Source organism: Drosophila miranda, chromosome XR (assembly GCF_003369915.1).
Source record: "Drosophila miranda strain MSH22 chromosome XR, D.miranda_PacBio2.1, whole genome shotgun sequence".
Classification (NCBI taxonomy): Eukaryota; Metazoa; Arthropoda; class Insecta; order Diptera; family Drosophilidae; genus Drosophila; species Drosophila miranda.
Window position 1 is genome coordinate 17,248,603 of NC_046674.1, and position 23,961 is coordinate 17,272,563.

General features: G+C 44.3%; 5 protein-coding genes across 7 annotated transcripts; 3 read left to right on the plus strand and 2 right to left on the minus strand.

Annotated features, from left to right (window-relative positions):
* The first annotated feature begins 1,955 nt into the window (after positions 1-1,955).
* Positions 1,956-13,404, plus strand: LOC108150907 (putative uncharacterized protein DDB_G0271606). 2 transcript variants are annotated; one of them, XM_017279230.2, is made up of 7 exons: positions 1,956-2,202; positions 2,394-2,499; positions 4,384-4,410; positions 5,613-5,810; positions 10,921-11,168; positions 11,235-12,508; positions 12,586-13,404. In XM_017279230.2, exons 2-7 carry the CDS (start codon positions 2,404-2,406, stop codon positions 12,606-12,608), a joined length of 1,866 nt encoding a protein of 621 aa, XP_017134719.1. In that variant the 5' UTR covers positions 1,956-2,202; positions 2,394-2,403; the 3' UTR covers positions 12,609-13,404. The 2 variants fall into 2 exon arrangements, with proteins under 2 accessions (XP_017134719.1, XP_017134720.1); XM_017279231.2 differs by lacking the exon at positions 4,384-4,410 and having other exon boundaries at positions 1,957-2,202.
* Positions 13,405-14,830: 1,426 nt separating this feature from the next.
* On the minus strand, positions 14,831-16,420 carry LOC108150916 (bladder cancer-associated protein). 2 transcript variants are annotated; one of them, XM_017279244.2, is made up of 2 exons: positions 16,246-16,420; positions 14,831-16,121 (listed from the first exon to the last, which is right to left on the minus strand). In XM_017279244.2, the coding sequence occupies exon 2, from the start codon at positions 16,008-16,010 to the stop codon at positions 15,771-15,773; it is 240 nt and encodes a 79-aa protein (XP_017134733.1). In that variant the 5' UTR covers positions 16,011-16,121; positions 16,246-16,420; the 3' UTR covers positions 14,831-15,770. The 2 variants fall into 2 exon arrangements, with proteins under 2 accessions (XP_017134733.1, XP_017134734.1); XM_017279245.2 differs by having other exon boundaries at positions 16,213-16,420.
* Positions 16,421-17,044: 624 nt separating this feature from the next.
* LOC108150913 (CAAX prenyl protease 2) lies at positions 17,045-18,349 on the minus strand. The gene is made up of 2 exons (XM_017279238.2): positions 17,843-18,349; positions 17,045-17,781 (listed from the first exon to the last, which is right to left on the minus strand). The coding sequence occupies exons 1-2, from the start codon at positions 18,258-18,260 to the stop codon at positions 17,282-17,284; spliced, it is 918 nt and encodes a 305-aa protein (XP_017134727.1). The 5' UTR covers positions 18,261-18,349; the 3' UTR covers positions 17,045-17,281.
* Positions 18,350-18,432: 83 nt separating this feature from the next.
* On the plus strand, positions 18,433-20,208 carry LOC108150911 (succinate--CoA ligase [GDP-forming] subunit beta, mitochondrial). Its single transcript, XM_017279236.2, has 4 exons — positions 18,433-18,618; positions 18,703-18,850; positions 18,919-19,018; positions 19,118-20,208. The coding sequence occupies exons 1-4, from the start codon at positions 18,568-18,570 to the stop codon at positions 20,085-20,087; spliced, it is 1,269 nt and encodes a 422-aa protein (XP_017134725.1). The 5' UTR covers positions 18,433-18,567; the 3' UTR covers positions 20,088-20,208.
* Positions 20,209-20,422: 214 nt separating this feature from the next.
* Positions 20,423-22,300, plus strand: LOC108150914. Its single transcript, XM_017279239.2, has 2 exons — positions 20,423-21,267; positions 21,341-22,300. The coding sequence occupies exon 1, from the start codon at positions 20,518-20,520 to the stop codon at positions 21,259-21,261; it is 744 nt and encodes a 247-aa protein (XP_017134728.1). The 5' UTR covers positions 20,423-20,517; the 3' UTR covers positions 21,262-21,267; positions 21,341-22,300.
* The last annotated feature ends 1,661 nt before the right edge of the window (positions 22,301-23,961 follow it).

A 23,961-nucleotide genomic window follows, 5' to 3' on the forward strand; every position in this document is an offset into this window, starting at 1 on the left:
GATAATAAACGAGCATCTAGCATGATATAAACCCAGACAAAAACAGACAACACACCGAAAGAAAGAAGGAAAGACGAAAATCAAAACAAAACCAAAAACCAAAAACACAAAAACGGATTGGCCACAGGGCGTATAAGCAATGTCGGATAGGCATTATCATTATCAATTCCAAGTAAACTTTTGGAGACCCACCCGTAACCTTAGATTCGTTTTGAGAATTGTGTGTGCCCCCAAAGTGGATGCCGTGCCATGCCGCCAGAAATTATGAATAATCTAAGCACACAGCAGGCGGCCGGCAATCAAGATGAACAATGTCTATATAGCATATACTATACAATATAAATAGTATCTCTTATAATATGAGCACTAGTCTGTATTGCCTCTGTATGGGGGCAGGGGAACAAGTGCATTGCATTTGGCCCCAGCTACAATTATTACAACAATGGAAAAAAAAAAACACACACAACAACAAAAATTAATGTTTTTCTTTTTCTTTTCGTAAGCAACAAAAACATCAAGTTTTAGTGCAAAAGCAACAAGAAAGAGTAGCTGCAACAGCAGCAGCTGAAGCAGCAGCAGCAGCAGCAGCAGCAGCAGCAGCGGTTCCAACAACTTTTAAAGTCGGGGAGTTATACGAGTTATACGAGATCTGTTTATATGTGTGTGTGTGTGTGTGTGCGTGGATGTGTTGGCGGAGTACGAAGTACCTTTAATTTTTAGTGTGCCGAGCTTTTTGCCCATACCATTCCCATACCCTATCCTACGGCTAAGGCATGTACGCTTCCATGGACCAATTGGTTCTGCTTGTCGCCCTTTAAATTGGATTAGCTGCAACTAATTGGGGGAATGCCGAACGAATTGTTTAGCCTATAGAAAGGTTGAAAAACAACTGATTTTTTCAAATAAATATAATTATGCATATACAAAAAGTTCTACAAGTAGTTGTATGGCATATATGTACATATGTACCAGGCACTACGAGTTCCATTAAAATCATATATTATAATTATATTATTATATTCAATTTAGTTCTTCGTCACGGGAGTAGCTCTGCGACTACTGTCCGAATACAGGCGAGTACTTATTTTTTTGATTTCTGAGCTTGGGGTATCATAGTTTTTTGTAGAACTTTGCTATAGAGGGGCAGAAGTTTTGATCCCATAAGAGGTTTGATCTGGGTTCTAATAAATTTTGCTAAAAACACACTAGAGTTTATTTCTGAGGAAAACTTCTGTGCCATGAAAGATAACAAAAGCAGCTTTGGAATAATAGGGAAACGATCGATTTGTAGTGAGGAAGACTTCTGTGTTTTGTTAGTAAATTCAACTAAATTCTAGAAACATTTGTGCTGCAAATCTAATACTCGTTCATACATATGTCTATTAATATGCAATACCAGACACCATTTTCCAATTAATGGTAATCAAAAAAACAGTTTTCTTAGCATGGAAAACGTTTGTGTAGGGGCTCGAAAATAATACGTACCGAGTATTGTGTTTACATTCCTATGAAATATGTACGAGCATCTGTTTATGTCTGATAACGTTTTCATAGAACCAATCGATCTGATCTGGCAGGGTACAGCCAGAGTACCCGTCTCCCCCTCTCTCTCACTCTCTTTCTTGTTTTTGCTCTGCTCAAGCTCGACTGCAAAGCTCGCTTCCATGTGTGTGTGTGTGTTCGTAAGCCAGCTTTCGTGTGCTTTTTGTTGCTTTTTTTGTTTGTTTTACTTTTATTTTTCGTTTCGTTTCGTTTTTTTTTCGTGTCGGTTCGTGTCTGTCTGCCGCTGATCTTGCAGCTGTCTCTGTCAGCGTCACTGCTGCTGCCGCTGCCTCTCTGCTCTACCTGTACGTGTTGTTTGTGTGACGGTGGGGCCTGCAGTCGCTGCCGCAGTCGGCGCGCCACTGCCGTTGGCGTCGAAAAATGTTTTAAATCTGGTAGAAAAATCTGAAACGAAACGCGTTTGTGGCTTCAGACGGCGAGTGGCAGTCGTACAGCAAAGACGTAGTATTCCGTTATCCTCAAAAGCCAGCTAAAAAAAAAAAATATACCCACAATCGAAAAGTTGGTCAGACAACTTTTTCGCTCATCAAGAAATACCAACTAAAAACAAACAAAAAAAACACAACACAACAACGCAGCAAAGTTCAACAAAAACTTCCTTTTACTTTTATTCGAATTTTTTTTGGAAAAATTTTCTATGTAAGTGAAAAGAAAAAATTACGAAAAGTGAAAATTGTGGAAAGAGAAACTGTGCTCAAATGTGAACTAAAGGGAGTGCATGTCCTTGGATTTTACTTTTTTTTCTTCCCCTACCCCCAACCCTTCCTCCCCACAAACGAAAAGGATCCATTGCAATCCATTGAAATCTAATCAGATCCTCATATTTATAGTGATTTATAGATGACCGAGAAGGATACCGTCTCCATGGCTACCGTGCAAATGAAGCCCGACTATGCGGCCAGCGAGGTCTATAGCACCGCCAGTGAGCCGCCACCGGTAAGTACACACCGTACAGTAGAGCCCTTACCCTCCAAATATGCATCTATCCCATCCCCCATCCCCCACCCTCCCGCTCCAACCCCTTTTAATTACGGAAAAAAAGTGTCCCATTTTTGCCCATTTTGATTGGCAATTATTTGCGCTATTTTTGGGCCGAGATTTGTTTTGAGTTCGGCAGCCAAGTGGGTTCCAGGGTCAGATTTCTGCTGGTGGCACATCCGCCTGCGGACCACAGAGCGTATGCGTAATGCGAGGGTCTGCGTCTGCGTCTCCGTCTGCACGCAGCTGCAAACGTGAGCAGCATTTTCACCCAATCAGCCAGAGCGCCTATGCCTCAGAGCAGGAGGTGGAGGTGGAGGTGGAGGTGGAGGTGGAGGTGGAGGTGGAGGAAAGCCTGCTGCATGCATAAGCAATTTGCTGCTGCAATCCCCTCTGTCTCTCCACTTAATGTGCAATTTTAAAAATTATTATTGTCTGGATTGTGCATGCAACGTGAGTGGCTTTGACAATTGCTGGTTGACATTTCCATGGGAGACACGCAGAGACCAAGCCACAGTCCATGCATCCATGTATCTGCAAGATACACCAGCAATCAGAAATCAGCAATCAGCAATCGCTGACGTTCTTCGAGACGAGGTGTGAATGGATCTGTGTACCCCCATTATGGTTAGACAAATAGAAAACCAGCTCAAATCGAAACACCAGACCCACAAGAGACCTCTAATACTTCAGTCACGACGTTCGCTAATAATGATAAAAAAAAAAATAAAAAACAAAAACAAACCTAAACAAATACCAAGATATACTATTAGTACTCGTACTTTGAGTTGTTCAACCCGTTTTCCCAGCCATACTATATCTGTATATACATATATTATAGTATATATTAGATTATTAGATCTCTCTCTCTCCCTGTCTCCCTGTCTCTCTGTCGTTGTGTGTGGGTAAAAATGGAAATTTACATAAATTGCATTTTTTCCATTTTTCATTTTTTCATTTGTTTGCATTTGGCATTCAACAGTCAGCATCCGCCTCAGCCATAAACAGATTTTTTTTGCGGGGGCTGCCCCCTTTTCACAATCCCTACAGTGAAAGCCAACAGTTATCCAACAGACAGACAGACAAGGCCCTGATTGGAGTGCACTCTCTGTGTGTGGAGGTGAACTGAAGGACAGATTTGTTCAGGTGCTGAAAAACGAAAGGTTTTTGTGGGGAGGGAGTCCATTTGTGGGGGGTTTAAGGGAACGGAATGCATGGCCCCAACTCCCCAACGAGTGTAGCGGGGATTTACCAGACCAAAAGCTTGGTTCTTCCCCGTTTTTCCTATCATTTCAAGATCTCCAAAGCCCAGGGGCTCTCTCTTGCTGACCTTTCTAATAACTCAAACCAATCCACAGTGTCCTACCACCAATCATCAGTCAGGCCATCAATCAGGGCCTCAGTCACTCGATCACTTGGGTGCTGGTTAGCCTTCAAAGAGCGACCCTTGGCCAAAGAGCTTTCCCTTTTCTGCATTGTTTGTTTTTCCATTCATATGTGCTAAGTATTGCTAAGCGTTTGTCCCCCCCCCCCCCCCCCCCCCCTCCCCATCCACCATCCACCATCCCCTTCCCCGCTGTCCCCTACCTTACAGTGCAATCTCATTAACCTTTTTTTTCTCTCTGTATTTTTCTTGTTTTTATGTATCTTTCTGTGTGTGCTTGTGTGTGTGTGTGCTAACCACAAAAATCGTTTTGTGAATGCAAAAAAAAAAACAAAAAAATATCAAAACCCCCTCCGCATCTGAAACCGTGATTGACAATATGAAATTTTCCCTGAAACCCCCAAAAAACACACCAACAACAAAAAAAAAACAAACCACACAACAAACACCAACCACAGATGGGATTTTTTAACTTTAATCATCAGGTTTGTCGTTCAAGTCTTTTGTCTGCACAAAAAAACAAAAAGAAAAAAATTAACCACCGATTAAAACCCCGCATAAGAGTACGATATGTAGAGTAGAGTGTCCGCTGACGATCGGATCCATTCACTTCCACTTCACTGCATGACGATGATCACTACTCCACTCCACTCCCCCCACCCCCCTCGTAGCTCACTCACAAAATTCACTTTCGCAACTTGCATTTTGGGGCCACGCCACGCCATGCCAAGCCACGCCACGCCACGCACGTAAAGGTGTTAAAAAAAAGCACACACTCATTGCACATTTCGCTGCACACACACACACACACACATACTCACATTCGAAAGATACAAAACTGAAGATACATGTATACCCAACCCAAAAAGAGGGGCAGAGGCAGGAGCAGGGGCAGGGGCCTCACCTGACTGCACCTACAACCAAAGTGAAGTGGAAGACACTTCAAGAGTTTTCTCTTGGGCCTCCTCTTGGGCTTGGCATTTCCTCAATTTCTGCGGCGAACCTCTACTGCCTCTGCCACAGCCGAGAGTGCCGCCTCTTCCTGTTATGCAATCAACGTCAAACCTCAATGTTTTTCTTTCTTTTGTATATGTACACTCGTACTCGATCTGTTGTTGATATTTGGTCTTCATGCTTTTTGCATTGACTTGTAAATTTTTGCACCTTAAGCGGAAAGTTCAATATTAGTCACAGCCGACAGCCACAGAAAACCTCTGCTCAAAAACCAAACAAAACCTCTGCTCGAAGTAAAGCAAATAAAATATCAGCCCAAAACAAACAATAAATAAAAGATCTCCCCAAAGAAAAGCAAATATTTGCTATGATCTAACTGGCATTCACTGCCAGCTTTCCATTAACATTTGAAAGAAAAACACTTGAAAACCATTTATTCTTTATTTTCTTTTGCTGACTCAAATATTTTCCAAAGTAAATTTCAAGTCTGCCCTTAAGTTCAAGGGGGAAACGTGATCGGAAGCGGCCTGGTTAAAGAGCAACATTTTGTAGAGTAAGGTCGCTTGACCCCCAAAAAAACCAATACACACAGTGAGAGAGAGAGAGGTCATAGACAAAACAGCACGTACTCGTACAATAAATCAAATTGCATCAAATAAAAAAAAACTAAAAATACAAAACATATATTTCTCATGGCTAATCTTTTGGTTTTTCTGTGTTTCTCTTTTTACAGGCCTACAAGCGTCAGGCGAATTCGGTGAAAATCGCCAAGATCACCGCCTTCACCGTCATCGTTTCGGCCTTTATCCTGGGCTCCTTCATTCTGGCCTCATCGTATCTGCAGGCCAAGGCCTCGTGCGACCAGGTCCAGGCCCTCGATTCGGTGCTGGAGAAGGAGCTGATGCTCGAGACCCTGCAACAGGTGGGAAAGGTAAGTCCAATTCCGATTCCGATTCCAATCCACCCTCTGTTTCCCCCTCAATGAACATCAGATGTATATCCTCCTTTCTGCCTCAATGATCATCAGATATACCGTACGTACATATCGTATCGTGTTTTGGAAAAATAATAGATCGGTTGGTTAATGATACGAGTAGCTCTTCGCTTGGTTTGGCTCTGCCACACACACGCCACAGATTGGTTGCACCAGCAACGTCTCCCCTCCCCACCAACCAATAAAAATATTCGAATATTAAATCTAATTACCGGAAAATGTAGGTACAATCTCGTGATAGCCAAAAAACAGACAAAAAATACGTGTATTCCGTGTATAATTTCCCCTGAAAGCCATGCTTCTGTTTTTTTTTTTTTTTTGGACTGCACGCGCTATTAGTTTCAAAGTGGGTTGTAGAATTGTGACAGGCAGTGTACCGGTACCGGCACTAGAAATATGATGTATAATATGTCGAATATTTGGGCTGGAACTGGGACTTAATGCCATTGAATTTTGTGAAATTTGTAGAAGAAATTATGGAGTTTTAGTGGGTTTTCTTTGGAGGTAAACAAGCCAAAAAAAAACCAAAAATGTCTGAGGCAGACATTGTGGGAAAAGTGTTTTTGTGTTGTAATTGTAATTTATACGCTTTAAACGTACAAATTTCTATGGTTATAAAAGCAAAAGACTTCCTATAGTTTATAAACCTTTCTCCATATATGGATGTGTGCCCACCGCTTCAATCAAAACTGATTGAATAAGCAATTTCATAAGACAATTGCGTGCTTCCTTGTGAAATTTCACCCATATAACGTTACATATGTATGTACGAGTATATAACCGATTTAAACGAATGGCCATAACAAAAAAAAAAAAGTAACCATAAAATGGTTAGATTTATGGCCATAAAGATGGCTGATGACTGGGCAGGGCGCATAATTCAAATTTAATGACAATTCGCTAATCATTTTCCAAGTGATTGCCAAGTTAATTATGATGGCGACTGTGGAGGACTGGGACTGGTGGGGACTGAGAGACCGGGGGGGACTACCATCAATATTCAATTAGAGAATGGTAGCCAGTGGAAAGTTCACAAAAATTGAACAGCATTAGAGAGATCATAGATGTGGCGGTGGTTTTAATACCCAAAGATGAGGATGAGGTTATTCAACCCGATTCGATCGGGGTCTGTGGCTTATGTAAACAAATGAGTGAGTGAGTGAATGAGTGAATGACTGAACGAATGCAACGATAAATTCAATCAAGCGAAATTCCCATAATTTGACGCTTAAGTGGACACCAAAATGGTGGAGCTTGCGACATAATAACCAGGAGAGGCAGCCACCACCATCCACCATCCCAACAACAACAGTAGCAGCAGCAACAACAGCAACAACGGAGCGGCAGACAATTGCGAATCAAATGCCAGACAAAGTGAAAGCAGCAGCAGCCAGCAAACGGCTGCCAGGCAACAAAAAATGTTGCAAGCAGGCCCCCACCATACACAAACCGTAATCCACTCAAGCGCGCCTCCTCTCTCAGGCAGCGGGCGTGTGGGCGCGGCAGCATATTGTGGTTGCTGCTGCTGCTGCTGCTGCTGAATGTGGATTCCCAAATGCCAGAGATCATCAGCTGTGGCAATAGCAGAAGCAGCCACAGCAGCCACAGCAGCCACAGACAGCCACTAGAGATGGCTCTGAAGATCGTGAAAGTCTGTACGATTTCCTTTAATGAAGCAGATGATTGCAAATTGTTCATGGCATCAACTTTGAACAATCTTTAATAATTGGGTACGATATTTTTAGAGGATTCCAAAGGCTAGCTGGAAAGATGGGAGAGGGGCCTGCAGATCTGACAACAGATTGAGAGGGGATAGATCTTAAAAAAGAAACCAATCTAAGCATACGAATAGTTCCCCTGGAAGTCACCAGAACAAATCAATTCTTTCTTTGAAGGTGTTCAGATTTATATAGATAAGACTGTTCCTTAAGCTGTCTGTAATCCATTACCAATACTACCACAGTGAATTTCTCAGCTTAAGAGCTCTAAAGATTCCCAAATGAAACCCAAAAATGAGTCAGAGCTAGAGTTAAAGACGAAATTGGTTGATGTTGTCGCCAAAACCTGTATGTGATTGCATTTTAATCATTTTCTGAGACCCGCTTTAGCACAGATTAGTCTTTGGACCATCGCTACGGTATATATCATCTTAGATATGCAGAAAAGACTTGCATATTTATGATGTATCGTCTCTTGCCTAAGGCTGGGGCACACAAAACCCTCTTTGGTTGGGTTTCAGTGTGTGAATATCTGGCCCAGATGAAGATCAATCTTCTCACGTGGCCATCGCTCTTGCAACAGGCCTGGCCATAATGCAATTTGGCTGTCAGTTTGTTTTTTGTTTTTTTTTTGTTTTTGGTCTGGCGCCGCTGTGCACCAACTAAGCAAACAACCAGCGGCAGCCGAAGGCATCTGCAAAAGTCAACTACAGAAGACCAATGGACTGGCGACTGGGGACTGGGGAGTCCCCCCCCCCCCCTCCACTAGCCTCTTCCATTGTGGTTTTGGCCATAGACTGCTGTTGACTGTTTGCCATTTAAGGCGAGTTGCGCGCTTAAGTCTTTCGTTTCTTTCGTATCTTTTGCTTCTCTGCTGGTTTTTTTTTTTTTTTTTTGGGGACGAAGCAAATGGTTTTTGGCCTGACGATTATGTAAGACACACATACGGCGTACTTGTAGATACAGCTACAAAGAAACAAGTACTCGCAGCGACCATACAGAGCCACAAAGATACAAAGATATATGTATAAAAGCTTGAAACGCAAGAGGGAGAGGGAGAACAACTTATCATACGAGCTATGCAAATTGATTTTTGCGTTTTTTTATGGATGATTTCCCTAAAGAAATTACTGGAGTGCCTCTAGAATTTCAAATTGCAGGCTTGCGTCAGGCCCCGTCCCGTTCCGTTCCGTCCGGACAGTCGTTGGGCTATAAATAAATCTTGTTTTTTTTTGTTTTTTTTGCACAACAAATGCCTACTGTCTGTCTGTCATTTTAATTGCACAAAGCATTCAATTTGTAATCATTTAATTGTCATCTTAATGCGACTCTCGACAGTCCGTCCGTCCGTCCGTCCAACAGTCGATTCTCCACATGTCTCGTCTCGCATCTCCGTCTCGTGCGCCGCTGGCGTTTCCACACAAAAACAAATTAGGGGCAAACAAATGTTCTCTTTGTATTATAATAGATCTCTTATCTCGAGCCCCGCTGTTGGCCTTGAAAAACTAAAGCCAGCGATCGGTAGAGCAACAGCAACGGAAGAGGTTTAGACTGGATTTTGTTGACTGGTTTCGGCTCTGGCGCTGGCTCTGGCCTCTCGTTTTTGTTTGCTTTTTGCCAGTTTTTCAGGTACATAGTCGTATATTTTTTAAAGTGAAATTTTCAGTTAGTGTGTCACCTGCCGCCTGCCACATGACTCAGGTTTTTGACTCAATTTCGCGATGAATCGATTCGAGTTTAATCTGCATTTTGGAGACAGGTTTACGGGACAGACAGACAGACAGAGAGACTGCTGTGGTTTTTCTGGGAAGCTGCTGTGAAAAGAGATTTCTTTGAACGAACGCCATTTGTGGCTGCGGTTAAAGTTTTGCCTCAAATAATTATCACTGTACTCATTTTGGGTTACCACTGAGAGTCTTTATGAGAGTCTGGAGACTTTAACCTTTGGTTTATCTGTGAGATATAAAGTGGAGAACTTTGAGACCCATAATAGATGCAACTTTAAGCAGGGGAAAATATTTCAAAGCTAGAAAAATACACAGCTTAACGAATCACTTCATTTCTAGGAACTTCTGGGAGTGAGACATGTCAAGAAATACCCGAGTATTGTGCTTAGATATCGTTAAAAAGATTAAATCAAACCAATCTCTAGAGAGCTGGGCCTTAAACCGAAAAAGAACTTCTTTAAACACTCCCTAGAAAATCAGAAACTATATTAGGCCTGGAAACCCGACAAGAACTTGTGTATAAGCTACTTATTCCAAAGATTTCAAAGAGAACTAATGGCCATTTAAAGCGAATTCAACTCAAAGAACTTCCAGCTGTTTGAATCATTAGAAAATCATCTGCGTAGAGGAAATCAATTGAGAGAGATCTCTTCAGTTCTGTTTCAATGTCAACCTCTTTTTTTTTTTGTATTTTGTCAAGTACACGATGACCTGCAAAATAAGCGATCCACAAACCGGATATATAAGGCATTATCCATACCATAACACTTCTCCATCCCGCTCTATCTTTGGCTCTCTATAGAGTGTGCATCCCTCTCGTTTTCATGGTTTGGCATTAATGAGCCTCAAAATAAAATAAATTGTATTTTCATTGCTGTTTGTGTTTTGTGGCTGGGCGTGAAGTATGCTTAGCCACGTATCCCCCAGATACACACACACACACAGAGCCCCATAGACATAGACATTTGCTGGTGACTGTTGTGATTATGTAATTTCTGTTGCTGTTTTGTTTAGACTTCTCGAGAGCTTCATCGTCCAACAGACAACAAACAAGTTTATTTCGATGGCATTTTACTCTTGGTTTCAGTCGCAGTCGACTCTGACGAGAGTCCGTATGTAGGTTGGGGTCACATCTCCGCCAGGCAAATGACTCTGCCCCAATCGCAGCCACATCGGATCTCTCATTGTTTAGAGCACGAAGCGGCTGAAGCCCTGAAACCCGGTGGTGGAAAACCGTCAAGAAAACTACTAGAAAATTGAAAAATTGAACAATTGCTGTTACAGTCGACAATTTTTGAGTAATTTTTGTAACAATTTGAGGATGATATAAGATGATCTAAGACTTCCCTATTTGCCTATCCAATTTGAGGGGGAGATAATGAGTGTCTGTGAGAGATACATCTGTACACAAAGAGCATGTCGAACCGTAGTGTATAATCTTTTCTGCTGGCTTTGTATTCCCTTATTATTTCCCTGTCCGTTATTCCTGTCGTTTGCCTATTCTTTTGCGTACAATCAAAGACAAAACATATTCCAAATAGATAAAGTAAGGAGTAAAGGTCGTCATCTAATAGTCCCCCGTTTTATTTGCCATCTTTTTAGGAACTCCCCCGCGCTGAACCTCTCCTGGGCGGACCCAACTCTGCCGATGATTCTGAGCTGCAGGATCTCGACCAGGATATGCGCAAGTCTGCCAAGGATGACTCTTTGGACAAGGACAACACCTCGGACAAGGACAACTCCTATTCGGAGAGCGATGAGACCGACGAGCTGCAGAAGTTGCCCGGCAAAATGCCGCTCGAGCTGGACTTGAGCGACCTGGCAGCCGCCATTCTGCGGAACAACAAGAAGTAGGTTTTGTTTTTTTGGTTTTTTAAGGCCTGAGCCTTTTTATGACCCCATGATCCCGTCTATAGATCCCGCATGAACTGCGTGGTGGAGCGCAAGCATGCCGAGGAGATTGTCGACTCGCCCTCGAAGACGGTGGCCCTGCCATTCGGCGTGAATCTGACGACAGATCCCAAGAAGGCCCGCATCACCGGTGAGCGCATTTCGATCTTCTGCGATGGCGGAGACGAGGCCAGTCGGGAGGAGAAGGAGGCCAAGCGGCAGCGGGAGGAGGAGGAGGACTCTGACGAGGATTCCGAGCCCCTGCGTCCCATGTTCATTCCATTCCAGCGCGTGCCCATTCCCTTCGGCCGCATGCCCGACCAGATGCCACTGACCCACATGCCCCAGCGCATGATGCCCCCGGCAATGCAGATGCACCAGCACCAGCAGCTGCCCCAGCAGCAGGGACCGATCATCATCCGCCAGCTGCCGCCCCCGTTCCAGCACCTGCCCATGCGTCCCCCCATGCCCCCGCAGGTGATGCAGGCCCCGCGCATGGAGTCCTCCGAGGAGCAGCAGCAGCAGCAGCCCAAGATCCAGACCCTGCGCATCCACATGCAGCAGCTGCCCTTCCGCGAGATCCACGTGGCCGACGATGTGCCCATGCAGATCCCCGCCCAGCACCGCGAGCAGCAGATGATCCAGCAGCAGCGCGAGATGCAGCAGCAGCGCGAGATCCAGCAGCAGCGCGAGATGCAGCAGCAGCGCGAGATGCAGCAGCACCGTGAGATGCAGCAGCAGCAGCGCGAGATGCCACAGATCCAGATCCAGCACATGCCCCTGGGCATGGCCCTGCAGCGTGTGGGCATCACCGCCGATGATCTGCGCAGCATCCAGCGCATGGCCGAGGACCGCATCACCGACGAACTGCGTCGCCTGGCCGCCGAGGAGAATACCGACTCCAACGAGGGCAATGCCTCCAGCGAGGAGGATGAGCGCGCTGACGTCTCGTCCAGCTCTTCGGAGCAGGCCACCACCGAATCCCAGTCCCAGACGCAGCCCCAGTCGCAGCCCGAGCAGCAGCAGCAGCCCGAGCAGCACCAGCAGGAGACCAGCGAGCAGCAGCAGCAGCAGCAGCCGGAGCAGCAGCCCCAGATGCGCCTGCAGCGCCTGATCCTGCAGCCACTGCCCGAGCAGCCGCGTGATACCATGACCCCACCCATGCCCGATCAGCCACCACAGCTGCAGTTCGGCCGCATGGTCTATGGCCGCAGCCTGGCCCAGCCCGTGCGCATTCCCGTGCCCATGATGCAGGCGATCGAGGCAGGAGCCGCCGCCGAAGAGTCGCAGCGACCACACTGTGAGTTCATCCACCCCTTAGATCCCTTTGGATCCCTTGACTAAATGTTGTTTCCACTCTCTATATCCCTTCGACAGTCGTCCAGCCTCGTTCCGTTTAAGTAACAAGAAGACCACGCCTGTGATTGCTGCTCTGCGAATCGAATCTCGACGAGAAACCAAGGAGGAGTAGAAGGAGGAGCCAAGGAGTCAACTAAACTACCCCCCCCACCCCACGAATTCAATTTGTAGCAGCCTCTGTCCCTAATAAAAAACCCCAAAAGTAAAGAAAAACGTCAAGCAAGCAACAAAAGAAAAAAAAACAAAAGAAAAGATTTAAAGAGTTTTCGAGCCAGATTTTCCAAACATATTTTTTGTGGCCTTCTTCTATATGTCTCCCCCTCGTATATTTGTATATTTTATATATGATTTATATATATCCGATATATCTGATATATCTTTATGTATCTGCGTGTCTAACAAACAAACAAGCAAACATTCCACAATCCAAATCCAAAAAAAAAGAAGCAAATCTCCTGTGAATCTCCAAAATGTGAAATGAATGAAAATTGTGAAAGTTTTTCCGATGCAGTTTTTCTTTCAGTACTCTTTTTTTTTGTTTTGAATTGTCTACAGTTTTGTTTTTCTCACACACAAACACTGCATACAAACACACACATGAAAAAAAAAAATAAATCCGATGGAAATTTTTGTACATAAATTATTATCGTATTTTTAATGAATTAATTGTCTTGTGTAGTTGTTTAGTAAATTAAGAAAGAGCGTCTGCTGAGATCTGTTGCTGATCCGATTTGATCCGATCCCTTGATTTAATCAAATTCCAAAAAAAATCCAAAAAAACTAAGCAGCAAAAAAAAAAAAACGATGTGAGAAATTTGTACATTTTATACACATAAATATATATACATATATATATATACACAACCAAACACACACATACACACATTTTGAAGCGAATAAAATTGTGGATAATTGGAAATCAAAATGGGAATTTTGGTGGTTTTTTCTTTTGCCCTTAGGCCTAGCCAAAACGAGAGGCAAGGTCTGCAAAAGTTTGGTTCGGGTTTGGACGTTCTTCAAAGAAAATGTCCGCCCGTAGAAATGTAGAACAATCAATTCGGAGTTTAAAAGTCAGTGGGGAATCGAGAAACACTCCTGAGCCTTCTCTGGAGTCTCTTCTCAAGACTGAAGCTAAAGACGCGGCAAGGGGCGCGGCTCTATATTTATACCCGGTACTCAGAGAGTATATATGGTATATGTGTGGGCTTATGATTAACGTAACTTATACAATATATTTTATACGTAATTATACGTTAACGCCGGAATCGGTATCGCAGCCGATGCATGCTGTCTTTTGCTATCGCTCTCTCTTCAGGATCTCTTCATTTTCCTCGCACTTGTCATGGGATATGGCAAAACATAGAGAGAAAGAGAGGAACCACGACCGCTAGTTATGTTCTTACGTTAATGCTTTCACTCCGTATTGTATGTTTCAATTTTTCTTTACAATTGTCTCACTCTCTCTCTCTTTTTAAACTAGCAACGCCCGCTCCCCTCCGCCAAGGGGTGCACATTGCACGAGGAAGAGTGTGTGTGTGTGAGAGAGAGAGAGCGCGAGAATGAGCAAGCGCTTGGACGGGGTAGCGAATCCACTGCAATTTCATTTATTTCTACTGGCTATAATAATCCGATCTGATCGGCATCCATATTCGGCAATCTACTGGACATGGCCATGATTCTATATTATGATTCTGCGTTTTCGGTTTTCTCATATCAAAATTGTGGCTGCCACAGAATTTCGCTCTTTGTGTGATATCCCAGGAGTCTACAAACAACATTTTATTGCTCTAGCTTCTTATAGTCTCCGAGAGCTAGGCGTCAAATAAGACGAACAGACGGATCAAGAATAAATGTACTTAATGGGGTCCGATACGCTTCGTTCTGGGTGCTAAACACATATACTTACACCACAAATCTAATAATCTAATAAATACAAAGGGAACACTGCGTATTATGGATGACAAAAAGGAATTTCAATAAAATATGAACGAGAAACAGGTTTAAACTATGGGATTCAGATGATTATATCATAAATCTTGTGCTGTCAAAGTTCCTTAGTTTCCTAGTCCCTGATCGGATAGAGTATGGATGGAAATTAGCATAGAAAAGAGCTGGAAACTATAGGATTCTTCAGTAAGGTTTCTGAGCTCCAGTAGTAATAATCTTTTGACACATTTTTTAAAAGGTTCATAATTTCTCATCGAGCATCAGACCCCTCCCACAATCTACTATTGTGGGCAAAATACTTAAAAAACTAATAGCATCATTTATATATTTTATTTTTCTATGTTTCTAGACTTGCTTTCTGTTTTCATTCGCGGCTCAAAATCATACAAATTCGCAAAAATCGAACATTTTTTTTTACATACTTTTTGTTGTTTTGTTAATCAGCTAAGAATATACATACATACATATATATATTTATCAGTTATATATAGTATATATAATAATCAGTGTGTAAGATATATCCGTATGTTTATATACAATTTGCATGTGCACACACGACGGGGGGCAACAGGGGGAACGAACAACCGATGTCAGCAGCAGCTTCCTTTGGCTCATACCAGTACTATCTTTACAATTATCCTTGTTTTTTGTTTTGTTTTCTGTATAATTAGCTTTAAGTGTATATATGTATATATAGTGTGTATGACTAATTTTAAGTTGCATTGACGAGTGGGGGGGATGGGGTGGGTTACGTGATGTACAATACGTTTTTGTAGCGCTATTGGTAAAACCTTTCGAAATCAAATTCGTTTCGTCTAAGCCTTAAAAACAAATACAATTTTTTTGTTTCGCAAATGACTAACACTTAAAGAATGACAGATGTTTCTTGGGGGTGGGGGCTCAACAGTTGGGGAGCAGTGTTTTGGAAATTAAATAAAAACACACACAAAGAACAACATTCTATACTCCTCCTCTACACCGCCTGGTCGGACTCACTCACTCTTGTATCACCGATTTTTCAGTTTGTATTTTTGTGCAAATTATCCTCTCTCTAACTCCCTTCTCCGTCTCTTATATATCGTTTCTTTATCGTTAGGATGTGTAAAGCTGTAACAACGCGAACGTAATTTCATGTTATAATAATTATTATTATGATTAGCACTCCTCCTACTCCTCTTGCACTCCACGCCAATTCCAATTCGTTGCCTACTACTACTGCCACCGCTACGATCTGGCTTTGGGCTTGTCGATCTTCTCTAGCCATTCTCACACTGATGCCCCTCACAGTTGCCCCAGAAGATGCAGTTGCCAACGCCGCTGTAGCAGATCAGGGAGACTGCGGTGAGAAACACCACGCTGCAGATGGTGCAGGGCTTTCGCTCCAGAAAGAATCCCACCAGATAGAGTACTATGAACATCACGTGCGTCTCCATCAGCGCTGGATTTGTGGGCTTTGGTATGAGGAGCACCGGCAGCAGGCATTGCAGGCAATACATCGTGTATCGTGTATGGAGGAGTGTGTGCGTGTCCCTTCCCTTCCGTTCCGTAACGTAATTCCCGTGTCTGGGTGCGTAGATAAGTGTTCCCGGCCAGAAGCGTTGACGTGGCTGCAACGCGTTGCATGAAAGAAAAGGAGGCGAGGCTTAGTTAAACGTTCTATAATTACTATCTCGACTGGTTGTCATGGGCAAAAGCTACCCGAGACGTCAGCAGCAGCAGCACACGCCTTACAGAACTCTCTCTCTCGCGGACTCTCTCCAGGTGTCTGCTCGCCTATCCTTGGGTTGCACTCCGTGTTCCTCCTGCGTTGTTGGCTAATTAAGTCGCTCGTGTTCTGTGCGTTTCTTTTTTTTATCGCATATTTGCTTGAATTCTCTAAACATTGTGTGGCAGTGTGACCGCGGCTTTATCGATAAAAAATACCGCCCGACCCCCCGGAAATATACCGTCTCAATTTTGAAATATACCGTCAATATACTGACGAATTCTAGTTCTATTATACATATTCCTCGTTTTTGATATTCCGTCGAATCTTACTGGCTAGATAGATCTCTCAGCCCTGCCCACATAATTCTATCCTTTTGATTAATTAATTTTCTACTAGATTAACTACTTTTAAGTACCCCCATTTATTATTTGTTGACTAAAACAAGGTTTAAACAAAAAAGTTCAACAAAAAAACAGTCACGTCATTTAAAGACTTGTTGCTTTGCAACCGGAGTATGGCCATTTGAATACCCTATTTTCTATTCCCTATTACCCTATTAATAAACACATATTTTCAAATGAATATGTCTTAGACATATTCAAGCACTTGATTAGTTTTTTGTTATATCCCGATCCCGATTCTTGGTTTCTGTAAAAAGACCACTACCTTCAAAATATCGTGGAAATACCTTTTAAACAGAGACTGGTTAGTTTCTGCATTAATGAGAGCCTGTGATGATAAACATTTCCACAATCCTATAATATCCGTTGCATTTTCTCGCAACTCCTATAAACCAGGGCTATCGAGGGGCACAAATTTGAATATTCTTTTGATTTATACATACTTTTAATTTGTTTAAATTGCACGGAAGACTTGCTGATATACATGTTTATATATAATGGCACCCATTATGGATGACTGCACAAATGGATGCAGTCAGCATTTGGTTTGATATGCAATTAATATCTAAACATGATACATAAGTACAGATGAGCGTGTCATACTATGGCCACAGTCAGAAACACACAAAATAATTTAGCTATAAACACGACAATATTTCTACACATTCCAGTAGAGCGTATTCCCATAGACGGATGGACTGGTGGCTATCGGCAGCAGTAGGATCCAGACCGCCAGGCCAGCTACATACAGAACGATGGCCAGTACTCGCCGCCACATATCCTGCTGCCAGAGATCCTGCAGGTCCGGCAGACCCATGTGATTGCAAAACGCATGGACGACGAACGGCGCCACTATATGGCCAGTGCGGGCAAACAGAAACGCCGAATAGAAGCCGAAGAGGGTGGTGTAGATGAACTGGAATAAACCGATCAGCAGGGCGGTGCTCAGCTCCACGCCCAGGCTCAGTCGCTCGGCGATGTGATGCAGATGGGCGACGCCAAAGAAGAGGGGCGTTATAAAGACAGCCGTCATGGGCGAAAAGCTCTGCAGGATCAGCGGCATCATGCAGGCCCGGAACACAAACTCCTCGCTGAGCGGTGCCATCACATGATTGCGCACCCACATGATGTGGATGCAACCGCGCCAGTAGTCCAGATCTAAATGGTAGAGCCGCAAAGGTCAATCCGGAATGGTTTCAGCAGGTTTCCCAGAACATACCAAAGTAGGAGCCAATCGATTCGTTCTGGCAGTTGACAAAGATGGGTCCCGCGAACAGCAGCATTGTCAGGCCATAGGGAATCACCACAGCCTGCCACAATCCCTCCCAGCGAAGGCCGAGCAACTTCGAAAAGGGCTCGCTGCTGAGCAGCTCCGGCGACGAGAATTGCCACACAAAGAACGGGGCGAAGAGCATCACCACCGAGACGCTGGCGAAGCGCCGCTTAATGGTCGCCGGATGGTCCCGATTGTGTTTCGTATTCCATACGTAGAGGCTGGCCACATAGAGCAGGGACAAAACGAAGCAGCATGTCACTGAGGTGTTGATGGGTATCTGCGGCAGTGGGTCCGGGCTGGGGAGGGCTTCCAGCGCAGGCTGTACTGTGGCTTTGGCTACCATCTCGCTCGCGTTAATCATATAAATGCGGTTTATTCGTCATACTGTGTTCCCACAGAGATAACGTGAAAAAAATACACAAAAACAGCTGTTCCACGACGAGGGCTGCACTGGATAAATGTTAACAGTGTTCTGTTGCGGTAACAGCAGAGTTCCGCGATCTGGCAGCCTCGCGCACTTGTGTGATAAGCAAACGGCGGTGGCGGTGGCGGCGACGTTCATTTAAACAATCGGGGCATAAAATTTTCAGCAATAAAGTGCGCTGCGCCATAAAAATAAATTGAATTCAATTATCCGTCACAGCGAGTGCCTCCCAAGTGCAGCCAATATGTCGTTCCTGATGAAAGCAGCCGCCTGCACACGCCAGCTCGTTCATAAGGTTTCCCCGGCGCCCCAACATCTGTTAAAGCCGCAAAGAAAAAGAGAGTTGACCTTTGTCTTCTTTGTTTATCCCCCTATGTAGACCCCGTTGTTGCTGCAGCAGCAGGTCCGTCAGCTGAATCTTTTGGAGTTCCAGAGCAAGGACCTGCTCCAGAAGTATGGCGTGGCCATCCAACAATTCAAGGTCTTGGATAACTCCAATTCCGATGCAGAGATTGTCAAGACTTTCGGTAAGCGGCAAGAACCGGTCGGAGTTTATGTAATCACTGCTTTAATTGATGTTAATTGTCGTGTCCAGAGTGTCCCGAGTATGTGGTGAAGGCGCAGATACTGGCCGGCGGCCGTGGCAAGGGAACATTCGACAATGGCTTCAAGGGAGGCGTCCACATAACCTCAAAGTAAGATATAGAAGCGGCCACAGCGGCAGCACTAGACAGATAACACGATTAATTGACCTTTTTCCTCTCTACGTATTCGCAATTGTTTCGTTTTGGCAGCAAGAGCGATGTGCTCTCGCTGAGCAAACAGATGATCGGCCACCGACTGATAACCAAACAGACCCCAAAATCGGGAATTCTGGTCAACAAAGTGATGGTCGCTCGCAGCGTGAACATCACACGGGAGACTTATCTCTGCATCTTGCTGGACCGCGAGCACAACGGACCCGTGCTGATTGCCTCGCCCGCTGGGGGCATGGACATTGAGGCCGTGGCCGAGGAGACGCCCGAGAAGCTTCTGACTGTTCCGCTGGACATTAGCAAGCCCATACCAGAGGCCACGCTCATCAAGGTGGCCAAATTCCTGGAGTTCAAGGGCGACACCGTCCAGCGTTGCGCCGAGGAGATCCAGAAGCTGTACACTCTCTTCAAGGCCGTGGATGCCGTGCAGATTGAGATCAATCCACTGGCGGAGACGGACAAGGGCGAGGTCATCTCGGTGGATGCCAAGCTGAACTTTGACGACAATGCCCAGTTCCGGCAGAAGGATATCTTCGCCATGGACATCACCGAGGAGGAGGCCGATCCCCGTGAGGTCGAGGCGGCCAAGTACAACCTCAACTATGTGGCAATGGACGGCAACATTGGCTGCCTGGTGAATGGCGCCGGCCTGGCCATGGCCACCATGGACATCATCCAGCTGAATGGCGGCTCACCGGCCAACTTCTTGGACGTTGGCGGCGGCGTCAACGAGGCCCAGGTGGCCAAGGCCTTCGAGATCCTCACGGCCGATCCGAAAGTGAAGGGCATCCTGGTGAATGTCTTTGGAGGCATCGTCAACTGTGCCACCATTGCCAATGGCATTGTGGCTGCCTCCAAGAAGCTGAAGCTGAACGTGCCTCTGGTGGTCCGGCTGGAGGGCACGAATGTGGACAAGGCCCGCGAGATTCTGAAGAACTCGGGACTGCCCATTCAGACGGCCAGTGATCTGGATGATGCCGCTCAAAAGTCGGTGGCTGCCTTGAATTAGAGATAAGGATGGCGCGATTTATGTCTTCCAGACGCACATTTAGCATTTACATTGGACAGGCCTTTTAGTTTTAAGTTTTTTAACGAAGAATATAACCCAGATTATGTTTTTATTTTACAAAAATTGGTGCGTCGTGTAAAAGACGGCTGGTGGGGGGTGGGGGGGGGGGGGGGGAAGGAGAGAGATCAACTTCTATATATTTGAAGATCTTTCCAAAACTTTTTACCAAATATTCTATTTACATTTAGTTGAGTGCAAAAAGTGTGCTGTTAAGCGCACATGTTAACAGAGTTTCAGATGGCAGCCCTGCTTTATCGATATCGATATATGAATATATTGTCAACATACCATCCCTAGTCCACACCCAAAGCCCAACAAACAAACATTCCATCGAAATCAGAGAAAATAATACAAAATTCCCATACAAAGAATGCAAAAGTCGTCTCATTTTGCACGCGAGGATTCCCAGGAGCATCTGCCCACCCACCTACACCATCAACAGCCCACCGTGAACATGAAGCGACGCACCCTCTCCGGCAGCTGTGGCGTTGGCGTCTTCATCTTCGCGTTCGCCTTCATCGCCATTGCCTTCGCCACGCCCAGTTGGCTGGTCAGCGATTACCGCATTACGGGCGCCAAGCTGGATCGCCTGGGCCTCTGGGTGCACTGCTTCCGTTCGCTGCCGGATGTCAACGACGACAGCCAGCGACGGTTCTTTGTGGGCTGTCGCTGGGTCTATGACCCATTTACCACGGGCTACGACGAGATACGTGGATTCCTGCTGCCAGCCTTCATGATTGCCACACAGTTCTTCTACACACTCGCCTTCATTGGCATGCTGCTCAGTGCCATTGGGGTGCTGGTGTTCTTCCTTTGCGCCGGACCCGACCAGAAGCACTTCATCACACTGATCCGATCGGTGGGCTATGTTCTGCTCGGCGCTGGCGTCTGTGCAGCCATTGCCGTTATTGTGTTTGCCGGCTTTGGCAATCGGAATGGCTGGATGCCGGAGCATGCCAACAACTGGTTCGGCTGGTCCTTCATCCTGGCCTGTGTGGGCTCCGTGCTGACCCTGGTGGCGGCCACATTATTCCTCAGCGAAGCGCATGTCCAGCAACGCAAGCGCCTGCAGTTCAAAGAGTCGCAGACTCGATTCGAGCTGGTCCGCGGATAGTTACGGGTAAGTGGCGTTTGGTTTGGGTATATCTAAGCCATGGACACAGACGTTTAACCTTCTTTGTTTTTGTTTTTAGCAAAAGCCACAGCAGCAGCATCAAGAGAAACAACATTCCGTCCCCACAACACAACACAAAAGTTCTACGAAGAATTCTCACCATAATAATTATATATAGTTTTTTTTTATACTTGGAAATGTTTATGCAATTGCCAGACGACGACGACACGACGACGACGACGACTACAGACAGTCGGAGAATACCCTATAACCCAGCATCACATCAGAAGAAACTTTCAGTTTTTGGTACTTATGAATCATCCATCCAATCCGACGACGACAAAAAGAGTTCTAAACGAAGACTGAATGTATCCGAAATCTTCTTCCTTCTGCAGTATTTATGCAAGACGCTCAAAAAGTGACTCATTTATCTATGTAGAGTATATGACAATTTGCATATCAAAAACTTTTTCGCTCAATTAACACACAGACAGCCGCCCGCCCTTTACCCCGTGCCCCCCGTGCCACATACATAGTCGCAGAGCTCTGGCTGAAACTAGCAACGAAATATTACACTCGTGCCTTAATTAGAGAAGCTTTTTTGGTATAGTTTATAGTGCTTAAAATACATATTACTATTAGATTTGACCACCTACCTGATCAACACAGACCTGCGACGACCAAAACATTCCAAAACCAAACCAAACCACCCCCCCGCCCCCATTTGGATTGCATAAACTTCTGCTAAGAAAGTGCCTTAATTAAGGAACCATTTACCCAGACAAAAACCACAAAAAACCTAAGCGAAAACGTCCAATAATTTGTAAGAATAGAATCCCTTTTATACTCGAAATATGTATTTTTTTTGAATAGAGATCTATAGATTAGTATTTCTCCAATCTCCAATGCACTGTTTTACATATGAATTTAGCAATGTATTAAACAAAAACAAATACAACCTCCCCATATACAATAATAATATGTGTAACATTTTTGATGTACAAAGCGAATAAAGTTTTTATTGTATACAAAAAAAAAATAAAACAACAAATAATAATATGTAACAATATCTGAATGCATTTCGATGCGTGCGAGTTCAAGGCGGACGCCCAGAGAGCGAGTGATCCGAACAATGATTGCTTTTCCAAGCGGCTGTCGGCTGTTCCCATGGCGCTGCTTGTTTTGGGAAAACCAAAAGCTTTTGTACCGAGTGCAGCTTCTGAGGCAATGCCTGGGATATGGATATGCATCGCTTGTCTGGAGTAACAATTGATATGGGCATCTGATTATGACGTGTGGCGGGCGGGGAGGGAGAAGAGGATCTGTCTGTCAAGCCAAACGATTTTAAAGTCTGGTTTTCACGTCATTCAATTGTGAAATTTTAGTTGAAAAGCATCAAAATGGAAACAAAAGTGCAGGGAACACAGGGAATCGATAGGGAGTTCTGTATTAATTTGAAAAGAATTCAATTGATACTCCCAGTATTGGCTACCAATGAATCCTAATCGCAATCCACAGCCAAAACCAATCTAAATCCCCTTTAGTTATTCTCATTACAGTCGTTTAAAATGTAATATTTTAAAGGTCTCTCAATGGTCTGTCTGTGACAACCACTCCACTTGATTAATTGTTCATTTAACTCCCATGGAAATACAGTATTTGATCTTTTGAAGGCTCTTTTGGCCTTTCGAAAAACCCCGCAAAACAAAAGTATTAGATCATTTTGTCAACACATCTGGGCAGCGGGTTATTCGATCACTTAAAAACTCTTTTAAATGGGAACCATAACAAATTGAAATATATTAATATACCACCGACTTATAAGGGAATAATTAAGAGAGAAATATCGACCACACACCCACATATTTGTGACCTGACTTGGCAATGACATTATGGAAAGGAAGCGACCGCCAAAGAGAGAGATGGAGAGAGATCTTTGTCGGAGTTCGTGAGGACTTGTTGAGGCGTGAAATCGGCCAGAAGATAGTTCGGATTGATGGATGGATGGTTGGATTGGGATTCGCTACAGATCTGATTAGCACAAAACAAATTCAAAGCAAACCGGATGCCTGTCTCATGACTGACTGACTCAATCGCAGCCTTGGCGCTGTCCAGCTAAGATATGTGCTAAACGCGAATTTATTTACGGATTTTATTATGCCAATCCCCCCTCCTCCCCCCCCTCCCACGGTACTCTCGGTATGACCTCACATGCCGTTAAGAGGCATTGCCTGGCCGCTTAAATCAGTTATTACACGGAACGGATTAAGAACTATGCGGCTTAAACTAAACTTAAACTGTGTGTGAAAATTGTCGAGCCGTTTGCCCCCAGGCTTGATTGACACCGCATTTTGGAGCAGTCTTGTAATTAAATTTGATTTAAGATTCGTTATTTCATGGGGAATTAACATGAACAATCTTCCGAACTGTCCGAAATACGGAAGATTATAACACAACTATGTATGGGTAATAATATATATATAAAGAGAAATAAATTTAAGCAAATAAATTAAAATGAAAAACAAAAAAAAAATATTGAAACAGAAGACAGAATAAATTTTTGCTTAATTTCGTTTTCAAAGATGTTTCAAGATTTTCCATTTGCATAAAATGCGGCTATCCATCCACATACGATACCAGACGCTACGGTACAGTTGAGAACATGAATGCTATGCAAAGAACCAGAATCTAAAAAAGTTA

Bases quoted from the DNA above. Each gene is read 5' to 3' on its own strand.
- LOC108150916 (XM_017279244.2), bottom strand. From the start codon at position 16,010: ATGTATTGCCTGCAATGCCTGCTGCCGGTGCTCCTCATACCAAAGCCC.
- LOC108150913 (XM_017279238.2), bottom strand. From the start codon at position 18,260: ATGATTAACGCGAGCGAGATGGTAGCCAAAGCCACAGTACAGCCTGCG. The intron at 17,782-17,842 runs GTATGTTCTGGG...TCTACCATTTAG, and splicing joins ATCGATTGGCTCCTACTTTG to ATCTGGACTACTGGCGCGGT.
- LOC108150907 (XM_017279230.2), top strand. From the start codon at position 2,404: ATGACCGAGAAGGATACCGTCTCCATGGCTACCGTGCAAATGAAGCCC. The intron at 2,500-4,383 runs GTAAGTACACAC...CACCAACCACAG, and splicing joins CCGCCAGTGAGCCGCCACCG to ATGGGATTTTTTAACTTTAA. The intron at 12,509-12,585 runs GTGAGTTCATCC...TCCCTTCGACAG, and splicing joins AGAGTCGCAGCGACCACACT to TCGTCCAGCCTCGTTCCGTT.
- LOC108150911 (XM_017279236.2), top strand. From the start codon at position 18,568: ATGTCGTTCCTGATGAAAGCAGCCGCCTGCACACGCCAGCTCGTTCAT. The intron at 18,851-18,918 runs GTAAGCGGCAAG...TGTCGTGTCCAG, and splicing joins AGAGATTGTCAAGACTTTCG to AGTGTCCCGAGTATGTGGTG. The intron at 19,019-19,117 runs GTAAGATATAGA...TCGTTTTGGCAG, and splicing joins GGCGTCCACATAACCTCAAA to CAAGAGCGATGTGCTCTCGC.
- LOC108150914 (XM_017279239.2), top strand. From the start codon at position 20,518: ATGCAAAAGTCGTCTCATTTTGCACGCGAGGATTCCCAGGAGCATCTG.